At 45.7% G+C, this 20,338-nt stretch overlaps 1 protein-coding gene across 1 annotated transcript in view; it reads left to right on the top strand.

Annotated features, from left to right (window-relative positions):
- mybpc2a (myosin binding protein Ca) overlaps window positions 1-20,338 on the top strand; it is a 113,622-nt gene that overhangs the window by 60,388 nt on the left and 32,896 nt on the right. The window contains exons 15-22 of the mRNA XM_063062541.1: window positions 2,432-2,597; window positions 4,210-4,316; window positions 5,823-5,852; window positions 6,847-6,989; window positions 12,599-12,758; window positions 14,272-14,376; window positions 15,319-15,507; window positions 18,708-18,842. Of these exons, the coding sequence (XP_062918611.1) occupies window positions 2,432-2,597; window positions 4,210-4,316; window positions 5,823-5,852; window positions 6,847-6,989; window positions 12,599-12,758; window positions 14,272-14,376; window positions 15,319-15,507; window positions 18,708-18,842 (1,035 nt within the window). The remainder of the gene's footprint in view (window positions 1-2,431; window positions 2,598-4,209; window positions 4,317-5,822; window positions 5,853-6,846; window positions 6,990-12,598; window positions 12,759-14,271; window positions 14,377-15,318; window positions 15,508-18,707; window positions 18,843-20,338) is intronic.

Here is a 20,338-nt window from a genome sequence, read left to right as displayed (position 1 = left end):
AGAAGGTTCAAAATTAAGAGGACATTTTGGGAAGGTAGTTTCCATTGGTACCACAAATTATTAATAAGAGACATTGATCAGACTGTGCTTCGAGTATTGTCAGCAGTTTTGGCCCCTCTTCTAAGAAAGGATAGGCTGTCAATGGAAAGGGTCCAGAGGAGGCTTGCGAGAATGAGTGTGTTTATATATGAGAAGTTTTTAATTACTCTGGGTCTGTACTCGCTGGAGTTTAGAAGAATTGGGGTGGGGTATGTCATTGAAACCTATCAAGTATTGAAAGGCCTAGATAGAGTGGACATGGAAGAGGATGCTTCCATTAGTGGGAGAGCCTAGGACCCAGAGGCCACAGCCTCAGAATAGAAGTACGTCCCTTTAGAACAGAGATGAGGAGGAATTTCTTCATCCAGAGGATGGTAAGTCTGTGGAATCGATTGCCACAGATGACTGTGGAGGCCAGGTCATTGGGTATATCTAAAGTGGAGGTTGATAGGTCCTTGATTGGTAAAGGTGTCAAAGGTTATGGGGAAAAGGCAGAGAATGGTGTTGAGAGGGATAGTAACTCAGCCATGGTGGTATGGGGGAACAGACTCGAGGGGCCAAATGATCTAATTCCACTCCTTTCTCTTATGATCTTCAGAGCACTCAGACCAGTGCTAATATGGCCCTATCTGTAACTCTACTGCACATTCCATTGTCTACACATAAATAACCCGAGAGGCGTGATTAGATCCCAGTTTGTAACCTACTCCCAGGCACTTCTTTGTCACATTAACCACCTGAAATCGTCCATTAGATTCCAGCCTATAACTCACTCCCAAGCACTCAGTGGTAGTTTTAAATCATTTCAACCATGTAGACAGATTCCAGGCTGTAACTAACTTCCAAGCCCTTGTTATTAACATCAACCATTTGAACCTCCTGGTTAGACTGCAGAGTGTAACTCACTCCCAAGCACTTGTCCTCAGCATTAACCAGCCCAACCCTTTCGTATTAACCATCCGAACCCTGGATCAGATTCTAGCCTGTAACTCATTCCTAAGTGCTAGTGTTAATCACCTGAGTAGATTCGAGCTTCTAATTCCCTCCCAGGTATCAATCATTTGATATTATTTTGAGATGCAATGCAGGACAAACCCTTCCACCCCACCACTCAGCAACCCCATCCTCAATCACAGGACAATCTAGAATGACTAATTAACGTACTATCCGCAACGTCTTTTGACCGTGGGGGGGGAAACCGGAGCACCCATGGGAAACCTACATGTTCTCCCAGAGTACGTACAGACTCTTTACAGCGGACACCGGAATTGAACTCTGAACTTTGGCGCCCCGAGCTGTAATAGTGTCGCACGAACCGCCACACTACCGTAGCGTATGTTTAAGCACATTCTAATTTAGATTGTGGACTATCTATGCCCGAGGATCTGATCTTCTGAATATAAAGAACTCCCAATAAGTACTCCGATTAGATATGGCAAAGTTATTTCCCATGGTAGGGGAGTCCAGGACAAGAGGGCACGACTTCAGGATTGAAGGACGTTCATTTAGAACAGAGATGGGGAGAAATTACTTTAGTCAGAGGGTGGCATCTCTGAGGAATTTGTTGCCACGAGCGGCTGTGGAGGCCAAGTCATTGGGTGTATTTAAGGCAGAGATAGATAGGATCTTGTTTAGCCAGGGCATCAAAGGGTATGGGGTGAAAGCAGGAGAGTGGGGAAGACTGGAGGAATTGGTTCAGCCTTGATTGAATGGTGGAACAGACTCAATGGGCCGAATAGCCTACTCCTGCTCCTACATCTTGTGGTCTTATGGTCTTATGTAACTCCGTTGATAATACACCTGCTTCCACCAAGTCAAACCACAGCAGTGAGAAAAGACATAATCTCCTCTGTGGGCTGACTGATTTGCACATCGGGTCTGATGGCCAGAGTATAGTGGAGCAGCCGGTGGCTGCTGCTGCTTCACGGCTCCAGAGATCCCGGTTCGATCCTGGCCTTGGGTGCTGTCCCTGTAGAGTTCGCACGTTCTTCCTGTATGGATTTCTTTGCACATCCCAAAGGCGTGCAGGTTTGTGGGTTAATTGGTATGTAGATTCTGGGCACAATAAAGTGGGGTGAATGCAGAATTAATGTCAATGAGTGATAGTCTGGGCTCAATGGGCTGAAGGGCCTGTTTCTGCACTGTATCTCTTTACAGCCTCTCTCATACCCCTCGACAGGATGAGTAAAAGTGAATGCTTTTTCTTTATAGAGGGCTGTAGGTGGAGCAAGCCTGTGTACTTTTGTCTGGTTGCACAGTAGAACAGAGGCTAGCTTACCGTTTTAACGCACCAGCGATCCGGGTTCACTTCCCGTCGCTGTCCGTAAGGAGCTTAAACGTTCTCGCCATGACCATGAGTGACCAATGAAGGTAATCTCTCTTCAATCTTTAGACAAGGTCCTGAAGGTACTGCAGAGCTTCGCCGACCTCACATTGAAAGCCCAGGAGCAGGCTGTCTTCATGTGTGAGGTGTCTGACGAGAAGGTGAAAGGCAAGTGGCTGAAGAACGGAGTGGAGGTGATTCCCAGTAAACGCATCCACATCACTCATGTCGGCCGGTAAGTTCGCCACCAGTGGCAATCTCTGCATTCTTGCCGGAATTTTGTTTCACTCAGAGAGCGGTGGGTGTGTGGAACGCGCTGCCAGAGCTGGTGGTAGGTCCAGACGGATTTAAGAAGCTCTTAGATAGGCACATGTGTGGTAGAAAAATGGAGGGTTATGTGGGAGAGAAGGGTTAGGTTGCTAAGAGTAGGTTAAAAGTTCGGCAAAGCATCGTTGTGCTGTAATATTCGATGTTAAGGGTTCAAATCCCACTGAGGTCGCGGGGGGGGGGTGGTGCTTCTAAAAATCCAAATCATTACAACAGATAAATGGAAGCAAATACAATTGTGGTGATTAAGAAGTTGTTAGAGAAACATGTGAATATATGGGGATTGGAGAGAGAGGGATCAAATACAGGTAGTTTAATTTAGTTTAATTAGTTTAATTCACCATCATGTTTGACACAGTAGGCCAGAGGGATACTTCTGTACTATATATATTGGTAAGTTGTTTTATTAGTGCCTCATGTACTGAGATACAGTAAAAAAAATAGCTTTGCATGTTGCCCTGGCAGGTCATTTCATCTCAGCAGCATATTGTGGTAGTGCGAAGAATGCAGAATGAAGTTACAGGCAAAGCATTATGTTACAGTGGCACGGTGGTGTAGTGGTTAGCACAACGCTTTACCGTCCCGGCGACCTGGGTTCAATTCCTGCTACTGCCTGTACGTCCTCCCTGTGACCGCGTGGGTTTCCTCCGGGTGCCCCTGTTTCCTCCCACAGTCCTAAGACATGCGAGTTGATAGGTTACTTGGTCATTGTAAGTTGTCCTGTGATTAGGCGAGGGTTAATTCGGGGGATTGCTTGCCGGTGCAGCGCAAAGGGCCAGAAGGGCCTGTTCTACGCGGTATCTCAGTAAGTAAATAAATAACACAGTGCCGACAGTAAGATGCAAGGTAGGTTGAGAGATCAAGAGCTCCTATTTTGTTCGAGGTCCATTCAAGAGTCTTATAACAGTGGGATAGAAGCTGTACTTGAGCCTGGTGGTATGAGCTTTCAAGCTTTTGTATCTTCTGCCCGATGGGAGAGAGAAGAGAGAAATCCCATGGTGGGTGGATTGGGGGTGGGGGAGGTCTTTCATCATGTTTGGCCGCTTTACTTAGGCGGTGTAAAGTGGAGACAGAGACCGTAAAGTTGTGTTATGTGTTCTTAAGCTTTTTGTATCTGTTCCTGACAGGAGAGAGGGAGAAGAGAGAGCAACTGGGTTGTGGTGGGTCTTTGATTCTAGGCAATGGAAGCATAATTGGTGTCCTTTTTTTTGTGATGGACTGAGCTGCGTCTGTCAGTCTCTACAATTTCTTGTGGTCTTGGGCAGAGCAGTGGCCGTACTCGTCTCAGTTGGTGACTGTTGTCAGCTAAGCTTGGATTGACTGCCCATATGTGACACCCACTAGCCAGGCAGAGAGCTCACATACTGGGCAAGTACAAAGTGCCACGTGGATTTGACAAGCATGCGTGAGGTAGTAGGAGCTGTGGGTTTGTGGATCAGTGCCTCTCTGTGACTTCTCTTTCACCACTCGATCTCAGGTACTGTATTATTCACTCTGACTCGGATTTTTCCCATCTCCAGGATTCATAAATTGGTCATCGACAGTGTCACTCCAGAAGATGAAGCTGATTACACCTTTATTCCAGATGGTTACGCTCTCTCTCTTTCTGCCAAGCTCAACTTCCTGGGTAGGCGGATCACTCTCACAATTTCCTTTGTCCACATTCACTCACACAGTCTACATGGGATTGTAATTGGGTACATGTAATGGATATATGTAATATGTAATGGGTATATGTAATGAGTATATGTAATGGGTATAAGTAATGGGTATATGTAATGAGTATATGTAATGGGTATATGTAATGGCTGGCTGGCTGGTGGCACAGTGACATCAGCGCCGGACTCCGGAGCGAAGGTTCCCGAGTTCGAACCCAGTTGGGCCACTCCCGGGCACGCTTTCCATCCGTGCTAGGTTGAGTGTCGAGCTCGCAACTCGGCCTCGTAAAAAAAAAAGACTGTGCTGTGGGGGACCACTCACAGAATCTTTCCTCCAAGACAACTTGAAAAGTGATTGCCGAGGCTCTGGCAGAGTATGGCACACAAAAAAAATAATGTAATGGGTATATGTAATAGATATATGTAATGGGTATATGTAATTGGTATATGTAATTTTCATTGTCCACATTAATTCATGTTGTCTTTATGGGATTGTAATTGTGAATATCTAATATTTCCACAACTGGATTGATGCATGATAAATATGTAATATTATAGAGATATAATATACAATTATATACTTTTATGTATGCAATATATTGATACATACAAGACGTTATGCAATACATAGTATAATTTATTAATAAAATTATTAATAATGTGATAAATAATATAACAAGAATATAATGTATGAAGATTGTACGGGATTCTTAATTAGGTATGTGCAGAATGTTCAGTATTATGGTTTAATACTCACTGAATATAATGGGCTGTAATTGAGTCAAAGTAGTCAATTCAGAAATAATGTCCTTTCAATCTCCTGATGTGGCTTAGTTATGGCTTCAAGTCCCCTGTGGTATAGTTGACATTGAACTGGAATGGCCCAGCTAGCCTCTCTGTCCAAGGGCAATAAATGCTTACTTAATCAAGTTCAACCATCTCAAAATGACTCTGGTGGAGAACTGATAGGTAAGATTATAGAGAGAAAAGAACTGATAGGGAAGGTTAGAGAGAAAAGAACTGATAGATAGGGTTATTGAGAGAAAAGAATTGTTAGGTAAAGTTATAGAGAAAAAAGAATTGGTAGGGAAGGTTACAGAGAGAAAAGAATTGTTAGGTAAGGTTATAGAGAGAAGTCCAGTTATTGTAGAAATCCAACACAATGGGATGTAATGTTACAATAAAACCTGGGCTTTTGGAAAACCACTTTGCGCAAAAGCTGGTTGGTGTGGAACATCATCCCACTGCGGTCACGAGGCCCTGGCCCAGTTTGAAATTGGGATTGATGATATTTGTTCACCAAGGGATCTGGAACTGAGGCAAGTGGATGCAGTCATGCCCCATGTCATAAATCTCATTCAGTGATAGAACAGGCTTAGTGGTCAGAATAGCCTTATCTTTTCCCTAACATTCCTTGTAATAATCCCTGTTCCTTCCACTATCTGACCATTTTGTTTTACTCTCCTCTTTTCCAGAGATTAAAATTGACTACGTCCCCCGGCAAGGTAAGGTTTGAATATTTTTAAATCTGGTGCTGAAATCCTTTGTTTTAAACTTTGGGTTTGCAGTTTTAATTTGAAAAAGATGCAAATTGTTCTATCTGGTGCAACAAGACCTCTATTCTGCTTATCTGATACTTGTATATGTATTCCTGTTGGTTGCCTCCTGATGTCTCTCTTCATGGTGTCCGTCCCTTGCCCGCCATCACTCACCTCCCCTCGTGTGCATCTCCCTTGACGTTCCTTCCTCTTTCTCCCATCTCTTTCTCTTCTCTGTATCCTGTCATTACACAGGAGAATCATGGTTTCTTTCACTTTCACCCTTCTCTCTCCCCTTTCCTTTTCAGCGGTTTACTGATAGAGATATACAGTACAGAAACAGGCATTTGGCTCCGTGTGTCTGTGCTGACCTTTTCTCGCTCTTCCACTTCCTCTCTCTTCCTCTCTTTCCTTCTCTTCCCTCTCTCCCCTTCATCTCCTATTTCTCCACTCTCTCTCCTCCCCTCATGCTTACTCACTCACTCTCTTACTCCCTCTCTGTCACTCGCTCTGCTCCTCTCTATCCCCTTCTCCTCTCTTCTCCCTCTCTGTCACTCACTCGCTCCTCTCCTCTTACTCCCCTCTCTCTCACTCACTCTCTCCTCTCAGTCCTGTCTCTCTCTCCATCCCTCTATCTCTGCCCCTTCTCTCTCACTCACTCGGTCCCTCTCTCTCCCCCCCATCACTCTCTCTTTCTCAGTCACACTCTCTCTGCTCCCCCTCTCACTCTCTCTCTGCTCCTCTCTCACTCACTCACTAACTCCCCTTTTCCTCTCTCTCTCTCTCTCTCACCTGCCTTTTCTCCCTCCCCCTTTCCTTCTCCTACTCTCCTGTCTCCTACTTGGCTTTCTTTCACTCCCCTTCCACCTCACACCCCCCTATCCCACCGAGTGGTCGCCTCTCTTCTGTCTCACATTCTCTCTTTCCGGTGACTTCTAAATTTATTTCCTGTCCGACACAGAGCCCCCCAAGATCCACCTTGACTGCACGGGCAGCGTGGTTTCCCAGAACACCATCATCGTGGTAGCAGGTAACAAGCTGAGGCTGGACGTTGATGCCAGTGGTGAACCTCGTCCGGTGGTTACCTGGTTCAAGTCTGACCAGGTAGGTAGTCTGCTCCTGATGAAAGGTCTTATTGTCCAAATGTCCTGATGAAGGGTTTTTGCCCAAAGTCCTGATAATGTCCTGGTGAAAGGTCTTAACATCCAGATGTTCTGATGAAGGGTCTTTTCCCAAAGTCCGGATGATGTTGTGATGAGGAGATCATCGGGGTCTCTCTCCCCGCCATTAGAGACATTTACACCACACGCTGCATCCGTAAAGCAAACAGCATTATGAAGGGCCCCATGCACCCTTCATACAAACTCTTCTCCCTCCTGCCATCTGGAAAAAGGCACCAAAGTATTCGGACTCTCACGACTAGACTATGTAACAGTTTCTTCCCCCAAGCCATCAGACTCCTCAATACCCAGAGCCTGGACTGACACCAACCTACTGCCCTCTACTGTGCCTATTGTCCTGTTTATTATTTATTGTAGTGCCTGCACTGTTTTGTGCACTTTATGTAGGCCTGGGTAGGTCTGTAGTCTAGCGTAGTTTTTGTGTTTTTTCTTACGTAGTTCAGTGTAGTTTTTGTATTGTTTCATGTAGCACCATGGTCCTGGAAAAGGTTGTCTCATTTTTACTGTGTTCTGTACCAGCAGTTATGGTTGAAATGTCAATGAAAAGTGACTTGACTTGACTTGAAGTGCCTCTGCCCGAAATGCTGACTGTTTATTTTTCTCCGTAGATGCTGTCTGACCCGCTGAGTTCCTCCAGCATCTTGTGTGTGTTGCTCTGGATTTCCAGCATTGGCAGGATCCCTCGTGTTTAAAACTGACAATGCTGGAAACCCTCAGCAGGTCTGGCGGCATCAGCGGGAAGAAAAGCAGAGTCAGCGTTACAGGTCAGAGACCCTTCATCCGAGCTGGGAGGGAGAACAAAAAAACCTCATTAGGGTGGGGATTCATTTCTCTAACCTCTGCTAATTTCTCTCCCCTCCTCCTTCTCTCCTCTTCCATTTCCCATTATGGCTCCCCCTTTATCTCTTCTCTTCTCGCCCGCCCATCATCTCCCTCTGGTGCCCCACCCCCTTTCCCTTTCTCTCACAGTCCACTCTCCTCTCCTATCAGATTCCTTCTCCTGCAACCGTTACCTCTTCCACCTATCACATCCCAGCTTCTTACTTCACCCCTCTTCCCCACTGTCCCAACTTCCCCCCTCACCTGGACTCACCTTATCACCTGCCAGCTTGTACTCCGTCCCTTCCCCCAGCTTCTTCCCCCTTTCCTTCCTTAACTGATAATGGCTCAAAACGTCGACAATTTATTCCCCTCCATAGATGCTGCCTGTCTTGCTTAAACACATTCTTCCCAATAGATCACCGTCTCTGCTCGGGACGTTAAAGAGGGACTCAAATCCGAGGGCTAGTAACACGGAGCTGGAGTTGCTACCACACGAATCAGCTTGTCCAGAATGGACCACTGTTCATACCACTTGTAGGCCTAGGATGGCCCTGTCTGGCACAACTGAAGGGCCAATTTTCAAAGATTAAGGATCTAAAGATTAGCTTTATTTGTCACAGGTACATCGAAACATACGGTGAAACGTGTGGTTTCAACACAGTCACCGGGGACAGCCCGCAAGTGACGCCACGCTTCCAGCTCCGACATCGCATGCCCTAACCCATACGCCTTTGGAATGTGGGAGGGAACCAGAGCACTGGGAGGAAACCCACGTGGTTTCGGGGAGAATGTACAGACTCCTTACAGGCAGTGATGGGATTTGAAGCCCGACCACAGGTGCCGCAAAGTTGAAGGCTATCCACCACGCTGCAGTGCCATCGAGATTGCAGCGCGCTGGGACTTACCCTGGGGATTCTCCTGACTGACCACTGTGGCTGCATCAGGCTGATCGGGGAAATCTCCAAGCCTGCAATGCGAGTGGAACTTCCCTCAAAGTTTATAATGTGCATCAAGGGGAAGAGAAAGAAATTTGAGCTGGTCAGCCAAAAGTAGTTTTGTAACCATGTCTGAATCAACTCTTGGCCATTTCCGACAAGACTTTTGAAAGTTCTGGTCTGCCACCTTAACTCAGTTAAATGATTGAAACCGAATATAATATTTCCACAAATAGTATCTGTATTCATCGAGTCCTAGAGTGCTACAGCACAAATGGGCCCTTTGGCCCAACTAATCCATGCTAAACTGTTCATCTTCCTAGAATCATTGACCTGCACTTGGACCAGGGTCCTTCATACCCCTCTCAGCCAAGCACTTATCCAAATTTCTCTTAAGTGTTGAAATTAAACCCACGTCCACCATTTCCACCGGAAGCTTATTCCACCCTCGCACCAGCTCCTGAGTGAAGATGTTCTCCCAAAGGTTTCCTTAAATAATTTACCATTCACCTTTAAGCTATAACTTTAGGTTCTAACCGAACCCAATCTCAAACGAGAGAGAATCTGCAGATGCTGGAAGTCCAAGCAGCACACACAAAATGCTGGAGGGACTCAGCAGGCCAGGCAGCATCTATGGAAAAGAGTACAGTCGACGTTTCGGGCCAAAACTCTGCTGATGTTTCAGTCCTGCTGAAGGGTTTTGGCCTGAAAGTCGACAATATTCTTTTAAATAGATGCTGCCTGGCCTGCTGACAGTACTCCAAATCTGGCCTTTCCAACGTCCTATACAACTTCAACATAACATCCCAACTCCTGTACTCAGTACTTTGATTTATGTGCCAAAAACCTCTCTCTACGACCTTATTTACCGGTGACATCGCACTCTTCAGCCTTTCCCCATAACTCAGGTCCTCAAGTCCCAGCAACATCCTTGTAAATTTTCTCTGCACTCTTTCAAATTGGACGAGCTGGACTGAAGGTTTCCATGCGAGGTTCGGTAACTCTGCAGTCTGCATTCTGCTGTCCAGCACTTCCGCGGTCCAATGGGTTTTCAATCTGCAATACAGATCTGTACCAGTAAACTAATTTATTATTTTGTGGGTACAGTGCAGAAAGAAAAGGAACAGTGAGGTAGTGTTCATGGACAATTCAGAAATCTGATGGTGAAGGGGAAGAAGCCAATTTAAGGTGAGTGGATAATGTCACCTTAACACTGAGCTGATTCCACAACTGATGGGCTTCCTTTCAAGGACTGAACACCTCATGTTGTCGTTTATTATTCTTAGTTTTTTTCTATTTGCACAGTTTGTCTTCTTTTGCACATTGGTCGTTTGAAAGTGTTTTGCATTTCAAAGGTCAAATTTAATGTCACAGAAATGTATACAATATACATCCTGAAATGCTTATTCTTTGCAAACATCCACAAAAACAGAGACATACCCCAAAAAACGAACGACAGTTAAACGTGAGAACTCCAAAGTGCCTCCCCAGCTCCCCCCCCGGCGCGTAAGCGGCAGCGAGCAACGACCCCCCCCTTTGTTGATTTTATTGTATTTCTTTGTTGTACCGTGAATGCTCGCAAGAAAATGAATCTCGGGGTGGTATATAGTGACATGTACATTACTTCGATAGGAAATTTACTTTGAACTTTGAACTTTGAATTCTAAATGAGGTTTAACTAAGATCCAACGTTAACTGCGATCTGTGCTAATCTGTTAACGTACCGAAGTAGTTTTTGTAGTCTCAACCAGCAGCATCTCTAAAACTGGGTTACTGACGTTTCTTGGAATCCTTACGTGCCCTAATCAGTCTGCACTTCAAAACAACAGTTCTCTCGCTCAGAACAAGGTGATGGGTGACAGTTTCTGTGGTCTGGCACCAGCCAGGTCCCAAGAGCAAGTTTTAATCTGTAGTGCCCGAACACCGTGGCACAGTGCGACTGAGCTGGTGACCGGACGCTGTCAATCACACTACAGCGGAGTAACAGGGAGTGGAGGGAAGGGTATTTGGGGCTCTTATGTTTTAACTGTCGCTCATTCTTTGGGGCACACTTCTGTCTTTCGTGGATGCCTGTGAAGAAAAAGAATTTCAGGGTGTTTATTGTATACAATTCTCTGATGTTAAGTTGGACTACTGAACTATAGAGAATAGTTGTAGTCACAGCCAGCTTCATCATGGGCGCAGCCCTTCCCGGCATCGAGGACATCTTCAAGGGGCCACAATTGGCTCAAGAATGCAGCGTCCACGAGCACTCACCACTCATTTATTGCCATTCTTCAGTACGCGAATATAAAGGAGAACAACGTGATTGTTACTCCGGATCCAATGCAGCATTTAAAAAAAACACACAATTAGCATAAAGACCACAATCAAAGATAAACAAAATAAAGCCAACACAACGAAAAGCATGATTGAAGTCTCCTGCAACAATGAGGATATGGTCTGGATCAGGGAGGAGGTACAGGAGACTGAAGACCCACACTCACCAGTTCAGGATCAGCTTCTTTGCCTCCGCAATCAGATTTCTGAATGGTCCATGGGCCTATGAACACTACCCGGTCGTTCCCTTCTGTCACTATTATTTACTTATTCCGAAATACAGTGCAGAATAGATCATTCCGGCCCAGCGAGCCTCTCAGCCCAGCAAACCACCGATTTAACCCTAACCTAATCACAGGACAATTTGCAATGACTGACTAACCTACTAACCGATACGTCTTTGGACTGTGGAAGGAAACACACGCACAGGAAGAACGTAGAAACTTTCTTACCGAGCAGCTGGAATTGATCCCCGAAGTCCGATGCCCCAAGCTTTACTTGCTCACTACCCGATACGCCGCTGGCGTTTAGGGCAACGATGAAGGTCCTCCGTCTCTGGTGGTGTTCAGGGCTTCCTTCATCATGTCAGTAGCTTCCTCTCGGTTTTCACTACTGTCAGTCATGCAAGTCCCAGGTGGAGACTCAGGAATACTGTCGCACTCAAATTAGAAGAATTCTCCATTTCTGTTTCCGTAAGTATTTTATATTACCAGTCAGGGTTGTTAGCCCTGAGCTGAACCCCCGAACCTGGAGGACCGGTGGACCACTCTTAGTCTGGCCTCTACCCTTTGACCTGTTTGGCATGGGTGACCCTACCAAGAGCCAAAGTGCAAGGCCTTGTCTCCAGCCAGTGTAGCTCTCTGGGTCACTGAGGCATGCAAGCCTCCAAATCCTACGATGAGGTTGTGGTCTTCTTGTGCTAACCGCTACACTATCGAGGGGACTATTTATTGATTCGTTTTGTAATGGACAGTAACCTTGCCCTTGGTAACAAAGTTTGCTTCATGTAGAATTACAACATTTAAGCCGGCATTTGGAGAGGTACATGGAGGGGAGGGGCTTGGTTATGAGCTCAACACAGGCAACCACAACCGGCAGAGAGGAGGTTGTGGTCAGCATACACCAGTTGGGCCGAAGGGCCTCATTCTGTGTTGTGTTACTCTATATACCCTGCCAGGGGTGGTGGTAGAGGCAGATACATCGGGAGCATATAGGCACATGGATGGTAGAAAAATGGAGGGCTAGTAGAAGGGAAGGGTTAGACTGATCTTAGAATAAATTAAAAGATCAGCACAATATTGTGGGCTGAAGTATGTATAACATAAGACCATGTCTATGTTCTATGACTCTCCAACTCTGTGACTCCTTGTTCCTGTGGTTCCATATTAGACAGTGATGACAAACCTGTTTGCGAGATTCCGAATTTGAAGTAAACCTCTCCCTAATCTCCACCCAGGAATTCACAGAGACAGACGGACGCTGCCGTATTGAGACCAAGGAGAACCATAGCAGCTTTATCTTGGAAGGAGCCCTGAGGGAGGACGAGGCAAAGTACAACATTTTGGTCAAGAACCCAGCAGGCGAAGATAAAGCTACCCTCTACCTCAAAGTTGTTGGTACGTCTTGTCAACCACGAGGGGGCGGGGTCGGTTTGGCGAAAAGCTGCGATGTCTGGTAGGGAAACGGGTGAAATTGACCAGCAAATCAAACCATTTCTTGCTTGTTTTTTTGGAAGCAGGAGGATAATTTTGGAATGAAAATTGAGAGTTTTCCACTCATAAAGGGTTATTAATTACTCCCACTGTTGACAAATTTGTTTCATTGGCAATCTCTGAGGTTAAACCACGAGCCAGCCCTCCTCTGCATCTTGTCCTATGCCTGGCTTGTATGCGATTGTTAAAATGAATCGGTAACTATCTTTAACCCAAGAACACAATGCTGACTCATGGATGTGGCTGTTAACAGGGCTTTGAAATCTATTCCAGTGAGGATAATAACCAGGGGCAGCACCATGGGATAGTGGTTACTGTACCCCTATTACAGTACTAGTGACTCCGGATTAATTCCTACTGCTTTCTGAGAGCAGTTCGTACATTTTCCCCATGACCATGTGGGTTTCCTCTGGGTGCTCTGGTTTCCTCCCACATTACAAAGATGGATGGGTGAAGAGGTTAATTGGTCACATGGGTGTAATTGGGGCAGCTCATTGGTCCAGAAGGGCCTGTTACTGTTCTGTGTCTTTAAATAAAAATAAAATAATCTGTGCCGACCTGCATTACTTTGTAAAAGTTTTAGCTATACATATATAGCTAGGGTGCCTAAGACTTTTGCACACTACTGTTGGTCAATGTGGAGTGGAGAGTGACTTTGTAAATCTGTCGGGAGCAAATGATGCTGGGAGTGGTGGGAGGGATGTGGGGCAGTTGGTAGGGGGGAAATGCCAGGTACAGATACACCCAGCTCTGAGACACCAGCAAGGTCATTTGATTCCAAAACAGAATATTTCTCTGGTGCTTTCTGCTCTCTCCCCTCTCCCTACCCCCTTCCCGCTCTCAGTCCACGTTAGAGACCCATATCAGAATCGGGTTTATTTGAAATTTGTGTTTTCTTTGCGGCAACAGTACCGTGCAATACATAAAATTACTACAATACTGTGCAAAAGCCTTAAGCACCCTAACTATATATATGTGCCTAAGAGTTTTGCACAGTACTGTATCTTCTACCCAGTTGTGATCCGGGGCTCTTGGGGCAGCACAGTCGAGTAGCGTTCAGCATAACGCCTTACAGAGCCAGCTATGAGATCAGGGTTCAATTCCCACCACTGTCTGTAAGAAGTTTGTACGTCTGTCTCCCCGTGACCACATGGGTTTCTTCCGGATGCTCCAGTTCCCTCCCACATTTCAAAGGTGTACATGTAGGGTTAGTAAGTTGTGGGCACGCTGCATTGGCGCCAGAGGTGTGGCGAGACTTGCGGGCTACCTCCAGCACAGCCTCGGACTGTGTTGGTTGTTGACGTGAGCATTTCACTGTATGTTTTGATGTACCTGTGACAAACAAAGGTAATCTTTAACATTTATGATTTTCCACTGGTGTGTGCGTGGCCTCCTGCATTATACCTTTCTGTTGCAGATATCCCCGATCCTCCTGAGAACGTCAGGATCACTGGCATTGGAGACGACTGGTGCACAGCAACATGGGACGCTCCGAAGTACGATGGTGGTCAGCCCGTTACAGGTACAGACGTGGCCCAGGTTCCCGCCACTTCAATGAAGAACTGGGAAGTTGCTAGGAATTGCCTTCCTTCAGTGGACTATAAGTTGCGAGCAATTGCCTTTGTGCACTTTGATGAGCAAGGCCTTGGGATGTCTCCCAGCAATGGAAAAGACAGCTGAAGATAAAGCACCCATTTCTGCAATGATTAGTTTTCTAACCAGTAACCAGGTCTGATGGTGGGGCTGTGCAGATGGATGACCAGTAAACTATCATCAGCTAAAGGTTGAACAGGCTTGTGTGGTTATATAGAAGTGTTTAACATTATGGGAGGCACAGATGAAGTGGATGGTAATAGTCTTTTGCCCAGAGTGGGGGGGGGGGTCCAAAAGAAGTGGCAGGTATTTGGGGTGAAAGGGGAAAGACTTAAAAGGGACCAGAGGAGCACCTTTTTCATACAGAGGGTGGTGGGTATAACTTTAGTTTTGAATGTTATTTGCTTACTTTTTATTGTTGAGTGAACTCAACAAAAAGTACTTTTATTTTTGGGTGCTTGATGGTCTTTTTAATGGGTTGCATGGGTTTCTTTGTTTCGTGGCTGTCTGTAAGAGGACAAATCTGAAGGTTGTAAATAGTATACATACTTTGCAGAGCAGACTCGATGGGCCAAATGGCCTAATTCTGCTCCTATGTCTTATGGATAGTAAATGTACTTTGAACTTTGAGCATGTGACAAATAAAGCCAATCTTTATCTCTCTATCTTTCTCTTTACTGGTCAAAGAAAGATTCCCACGAGCTTTATGGGTACACAGGAGCCTCTCCATTTTCTAAGGGAGGAGGGTCTCCAGCTTTCATAGCAAGTGGTCCATCTTATTGCTCTACAGGGAGGGCAAGGGAGAGGCATCGTGACATAAATCCTCCCCAGCCTCAAAGGGACATTTTTTCTTCCTTTTCTCCTCCTGCAGGTTACTTACTGGAAAGGAAAAAGAAGACCAGCTCGAGATGGATGAAGTTAAACTTCGATCCCTTGGAAGAGCTGACCTTCACGGCCACGCGGATGATAGAGGGTTGTCTGTATGAGATGCGAGTGTTTGCCATGAACGGGATCGGTATCTCTCCGCCAAGTATTTCTTCAAGGCCATTCATGCCCATTGGTGAGTGAAGGGCTGGAATCTCAGTGGTGGCTGGCTGTGTCTGATGGGGCAAACAAATGTCTTATAGGAAGTGGTGGACGTAATTTAATCAAGAAAAGTGTGAAGTGAGAAACTTTGGAAGGTTGAACTTGAAGGAAGAGTACAGGGTTAATGGCGGGTTTCTTAGCAGTGTGGAGGAACAGTGTGAAGGTAACCGCACAAATTGATAGGGTGGTTAAGAAGGCATATGGTGTGTTGGCCCTCATTATTCAGGGGATTGAGTTTAAGAGCCGTAACAAAATGTTGCAGCTCTATAAAACTCTGGTCAGATGACACTTGGAATATTGTGCTCAGATCTGGTTGCCTCGTTATAGGAAGGATGTGGGCACTTTAGAGAGGGTGCAGAGGAAAATACCTGGGTTCTGCCTAGAATAGAGAGCATGATTTATGAGGAAAGGTTGAGTGAGCTGGGTCTTTTCTCTCTGGAGCTAAGGAGGATGAGAGGCAACTTGATAGAGGTGTATAACATGGGAAGAGCTGTAAGTAGAGTGGACAGCCAGCACCTTTTTCACAGGGCAGAAATGGCTAATACAAGAGGGCACAATTTTAAGGTGGTTGGAGGAAAGTATAGGGGAGATGACAGAGATACGATTTATACGCAGAGAGTGGTGGGTGCATGGAACACCCTGCCTGGGGAGGTGGTAGAGACAGATACATTAAGGACATTTAAGAAGTTCTTATCCTGGAGAGGTGGTAGGAGCAGATACATTAAGGACATTTAAGAAGTTCTTATCCTGGGAGGGTGGTAGAGACAGATACATTAGGGACATTTAAGAAGTTCTTAGCCTGGGGAGGTGGTAGAGACAGATACATTAGCGACATTTCAGAGGCTCTTGGGTAGGCACATGGATGAAAGAAAAATGGAGGGCTATGTGGGAGGGATGGGTTAGATTGATGTGAATGTAGGTTAACAGGCCAGTGAGCTGAAGGACCTGTACAGTGCCGTACTGTTGTGTGTTCTGTGGAACTCCGTATCAGGATGTGTCTGCTGCTCTAGATTCCTGCATCTGCAGTCTCTTTGTGGCTGCATCTGGTGATGAAGTGGAACAACTTCTATGTGGTTCAGGAAGAGTTTTCATTCTGGCGGAGTTCATGAGTTGTGGCTTTGGGCCACTGTTGGCACCAAGTGAGTACAGCAGCTAGGAGATCATGTTGCAGTTGCACAAGTCGTTTGTGAGGATGCACTTTTGGAGTACCGTGTAGAGTTCCGGTCATCCTGTATAAGGACAGACACTGTAAGGCATTGAGTGGCCACACTTGTAGTGCTGTGCACAGTCTGGTCATCCTGATGCAGGAATGGCATGGTTAAACTGGAAAGAGGGCAGAGAGGTTTACAGGAATGCAGGGGTGCAGTGCTAGCCAGAGCGCACTGGAGCGCATCCGGCACATGTTTTAGAGAAAAGCCGAAATAAACAAGCTATTTAATTAGGTGCCGCCCAGGGTGATTTGAGTATGTCAGAAACTGCTGATCTTCTGGGATTTTTATGCACAACAGGCTCTGGAGTTTACAAAGAATGATGCTGAAAACAAACAAAAAAATCCACCAATTGATTTAACAAGATTTTTTCTCTCACAGAACAGCCACTCACTGGATGTTTTTTTGTTTTCAGCACCATTCTTTGTAAGCTCCAGAGTCTGTTGTGCGTAAAAATCCCAGGAGATCAGCAGTTTCTGAGATACTCAAATCACCCTGGGTGGCACCTAATTAATTAGCTTGTTTATTTCGGCTTTCTTCTTAAAGATGTGCCGGACGCGCTCCGGTGTGCTCCAGCTAGCACTGCACCCCTGCAAGAATGTCACCAGGACTAGGGGGCCTGAGTTAGAGGTCGGCCAGGCTTGCTCTTTATTCCTTGAAACGTAGGTGTGATCTTTTAGAAATGTTTAAAAATATGAGAGGCATTGATAAGGTGCTTGGTCACAGCCTTCCCCGGGGTAGGGGAGTCCAATATTAGAGGGTATTAGGTTAGAGTGAGAGGGGAAGGGTTTAGAAGGGATCTGAGAGGCAGAAGGTGGTGAGTATGTGGGACAAGCTACCAGATGAAGTGGTTGGGGCAGGTATAATAGTAACATTTAAGAAAGACATATGAGGGATAAGGGCCGAATGCGGAAAATTGGGATGAGCTAGGTTATCACCATGGGCTGAAGGGCCTGTATCGTACAGTATTGCTTGGACCAGAGGACATTCTGTTAAGTTGAACGGAGAAAAGTATGGTGGGGGGGATGTCAGAAGGAGGTTTTTTTTAAGGAGAGAGTGAAGGGTGCATGAGTGCTGGAGGTGGCGGTAGGGGCAAGTATATTAGGGGCCTTACAGGACTCATAGCTAGGCACATGGATGGTAGAAAAATTGATAGTTCATGGGCTGTATAGGAGAGAAGGGCTAGATTGATAGTGGAGTAGATATATCTAGGTTAGCAGAACATTGTGGGCTAGGGTTGCCAACTTTTTCATTTCCAAATAAAGGACAAAAGTAGCAGTCAAATACGGGACACTTGTGTTTACCCCGAGAAAGACTACCATGTCCATGAAACCTTGCGCGGGCACCTGTGTGCGCATGCGTGATGTGCACATACATGATGTGCGTATGCATGTACTTGCCGATTTTTTTCTACAAATTGGTTTTGGCTTAATCTTCCCAATTCTGTTAAGTGAAACTACACTGTACATACATTTTATTTCTACTTTATATAGGCTGTGTATTTATCACATCATTCCTGCTTTTACTATATGTTAGTGTTATTTTAGGTTTTATGTGTTATTTGGTATGATTTGGTAGGCTATTTTTTGGGTCTGGGAACACTCAAAAAATTTTCCCAATTAAATTAATGGTAATTGCTTCTTCGCTTTATGCCATTTCGGCTTATGAATGGTTTCATAGGAACGCTCTACCTTAGCGGGGGAAATACGGGACAAGGGCAGTCCCGTATGGGACAAACCAATTTAGCCCAATATATGGGATGTCCTGGCTAATACGGGTCAGTTGGCAACCCTATTGTGGGCCGAAGGGCCTATACTGTTCTGTGTTCTATATAATAGTCATAGTCATACTCTATTGATCCTGGGGAAAATTGGTTTTCGTGATATGAATATATGTCCCATGGCTTGATGCCCATGGCAAGTGACCACAGTGAATCGGGCACTAAGTATCTGTTCCCTGTCTTAAGGCACCACCAGTGAGCCAACGCACTTGGTGGTCGAGGATGTGACTGACACCACCACCACGCTAAAGTGGAGAATGCCGGAGAAGGTCGGTCCTGGTGGGCTGGACGGATACCTGATTGAATATGCAAAGGAAGGCTGTAAGTACCAAACTACTGATTTGTTCCATTAAATCAGAGCCGAGCTCCTGAAATTAATTCATCCTTGAAAACACAAACCACCAAGTTCAAGGGCAGCTTCAATCTCCCCGTTATCAGACTCTGATATGCTAAAAGATGAACTCCTTATCCCCCCCAGTCTACCTCGTTGTGGCCCTTGCACATTATTGTGTATCTATGCTGCATTTTTCCTGTAATTATAACACACACAACCAGTTATTACCTTTCAAACCATCAGGCTCCTGAACCAGCGTGGAAATCTTCACTCACTTCAACTCCGAACTGATTCTGCAACCTACAGAAAAACAAGAGGTTTTTGCAGATGCTGGAAATCCAGAGTAATACGTACAAAATGCTGGAGGAACACAGCAGGCCGGGCAGCAGCTATGGAAAGGAATAAACAGTCAACGTTTTGGCTGAGAGGATCGACTGTTTAGTCCTCTCCACAGATGCTGCCTGACCTGCAGAGTTCCTCCAGCATTTTCTGTGTGCTACTCTGCAACTTACTGACCCAATTTCGAGGATCCTGCAACTCATGTGCTTAGGTTGTTTGTATGTATCTATTTATCTATATATTTATATTTGCATTATTTGTGTTCTTTTGTATATTAGATGTTTGTCAGTCTTTGTTTACTCTTTGGCTGTCCACTCATACCTCGTATCATTTTGTACCACCTCGGTCAAGTTGCCTCTCATTCTCCTAGAGAAAAGCCCTCGCTCGCTCATCCCGTCCTCATAAGACATGCTGTCTAATCCAGGCAGCATTCTAGTAAATCTTCTCGGCAACCCCTCTATACTTCCCACTGCTTCTGAAAAGCAGCCAATATCATCAGGAATCCCAGACATATATAATTTTCCTACAGAAGTGGTTTGTCATCCCATTGCCTCTTCTGGGCAGTGTCTTTACAAGACAGGTGACTCCAGCCACTGTCAGTACTCTTCAGAAACTGTCTGCCTGGCGTCAGTGGTCGCATAACCAGGACTTGTGATGTGCACCGGCTGCTCGTACGACCATCCACCATCTGCTTCCGTGGCTTCACGTGACCCTGATCAGGGGGCTAGGCAGGTGCTACATCTTGCCCAAGGGTGACCTGCAGGCTAGCGGAGGGAAGAACCACCTTACACCTCCTTTGGTAGAGAAGTATCTTCACCCCAGATCATTGTGTCCTATGATGCAGGCAAGCTTGGTCTCATAAAAAAATTTACTCAATAATTATGTAAAAATACAAGCAAGCGTAGGAGAGCTAAACTGAAGGAAAAATAATTTTACAGTATAATCCAGCATCCTGGGGGTTACCATTGATAGCAAACTGAACTGGTCTAGCCATACAAACACCACGGCTATGAGAGCAGGCCAGAGGCTAGGAATCCAGTGGTGTGTAACTCACCTCCTGACTCCCCACAGCCTGTCCACCATCTCCAAGGCTCAGGTCAGGAGTGTAATGAAATACTCGCCACTCACCTGGATGAGTGCAGCT

The sequence above is a fragment of the Mobula hypostoma genome, chromosome 11, assembly GCF_963921235.1.
Source record: "Mobula hypostoma chromosome 11, sMobHyp1.1, whole genome shotgun sequence".
Taxonomy (NCBI): domain Eukaryota; kingdom Metazoa; phylum Chordata; class Chondrichthyes; order Myliobatiformes; family Myliobatidae; genus Mobula; species Mobula hypostoma.
Note: the sequence above shows the minus strand (reverse complement) of the source record. Positions and strands in the feature narration are given on the sequence as shown.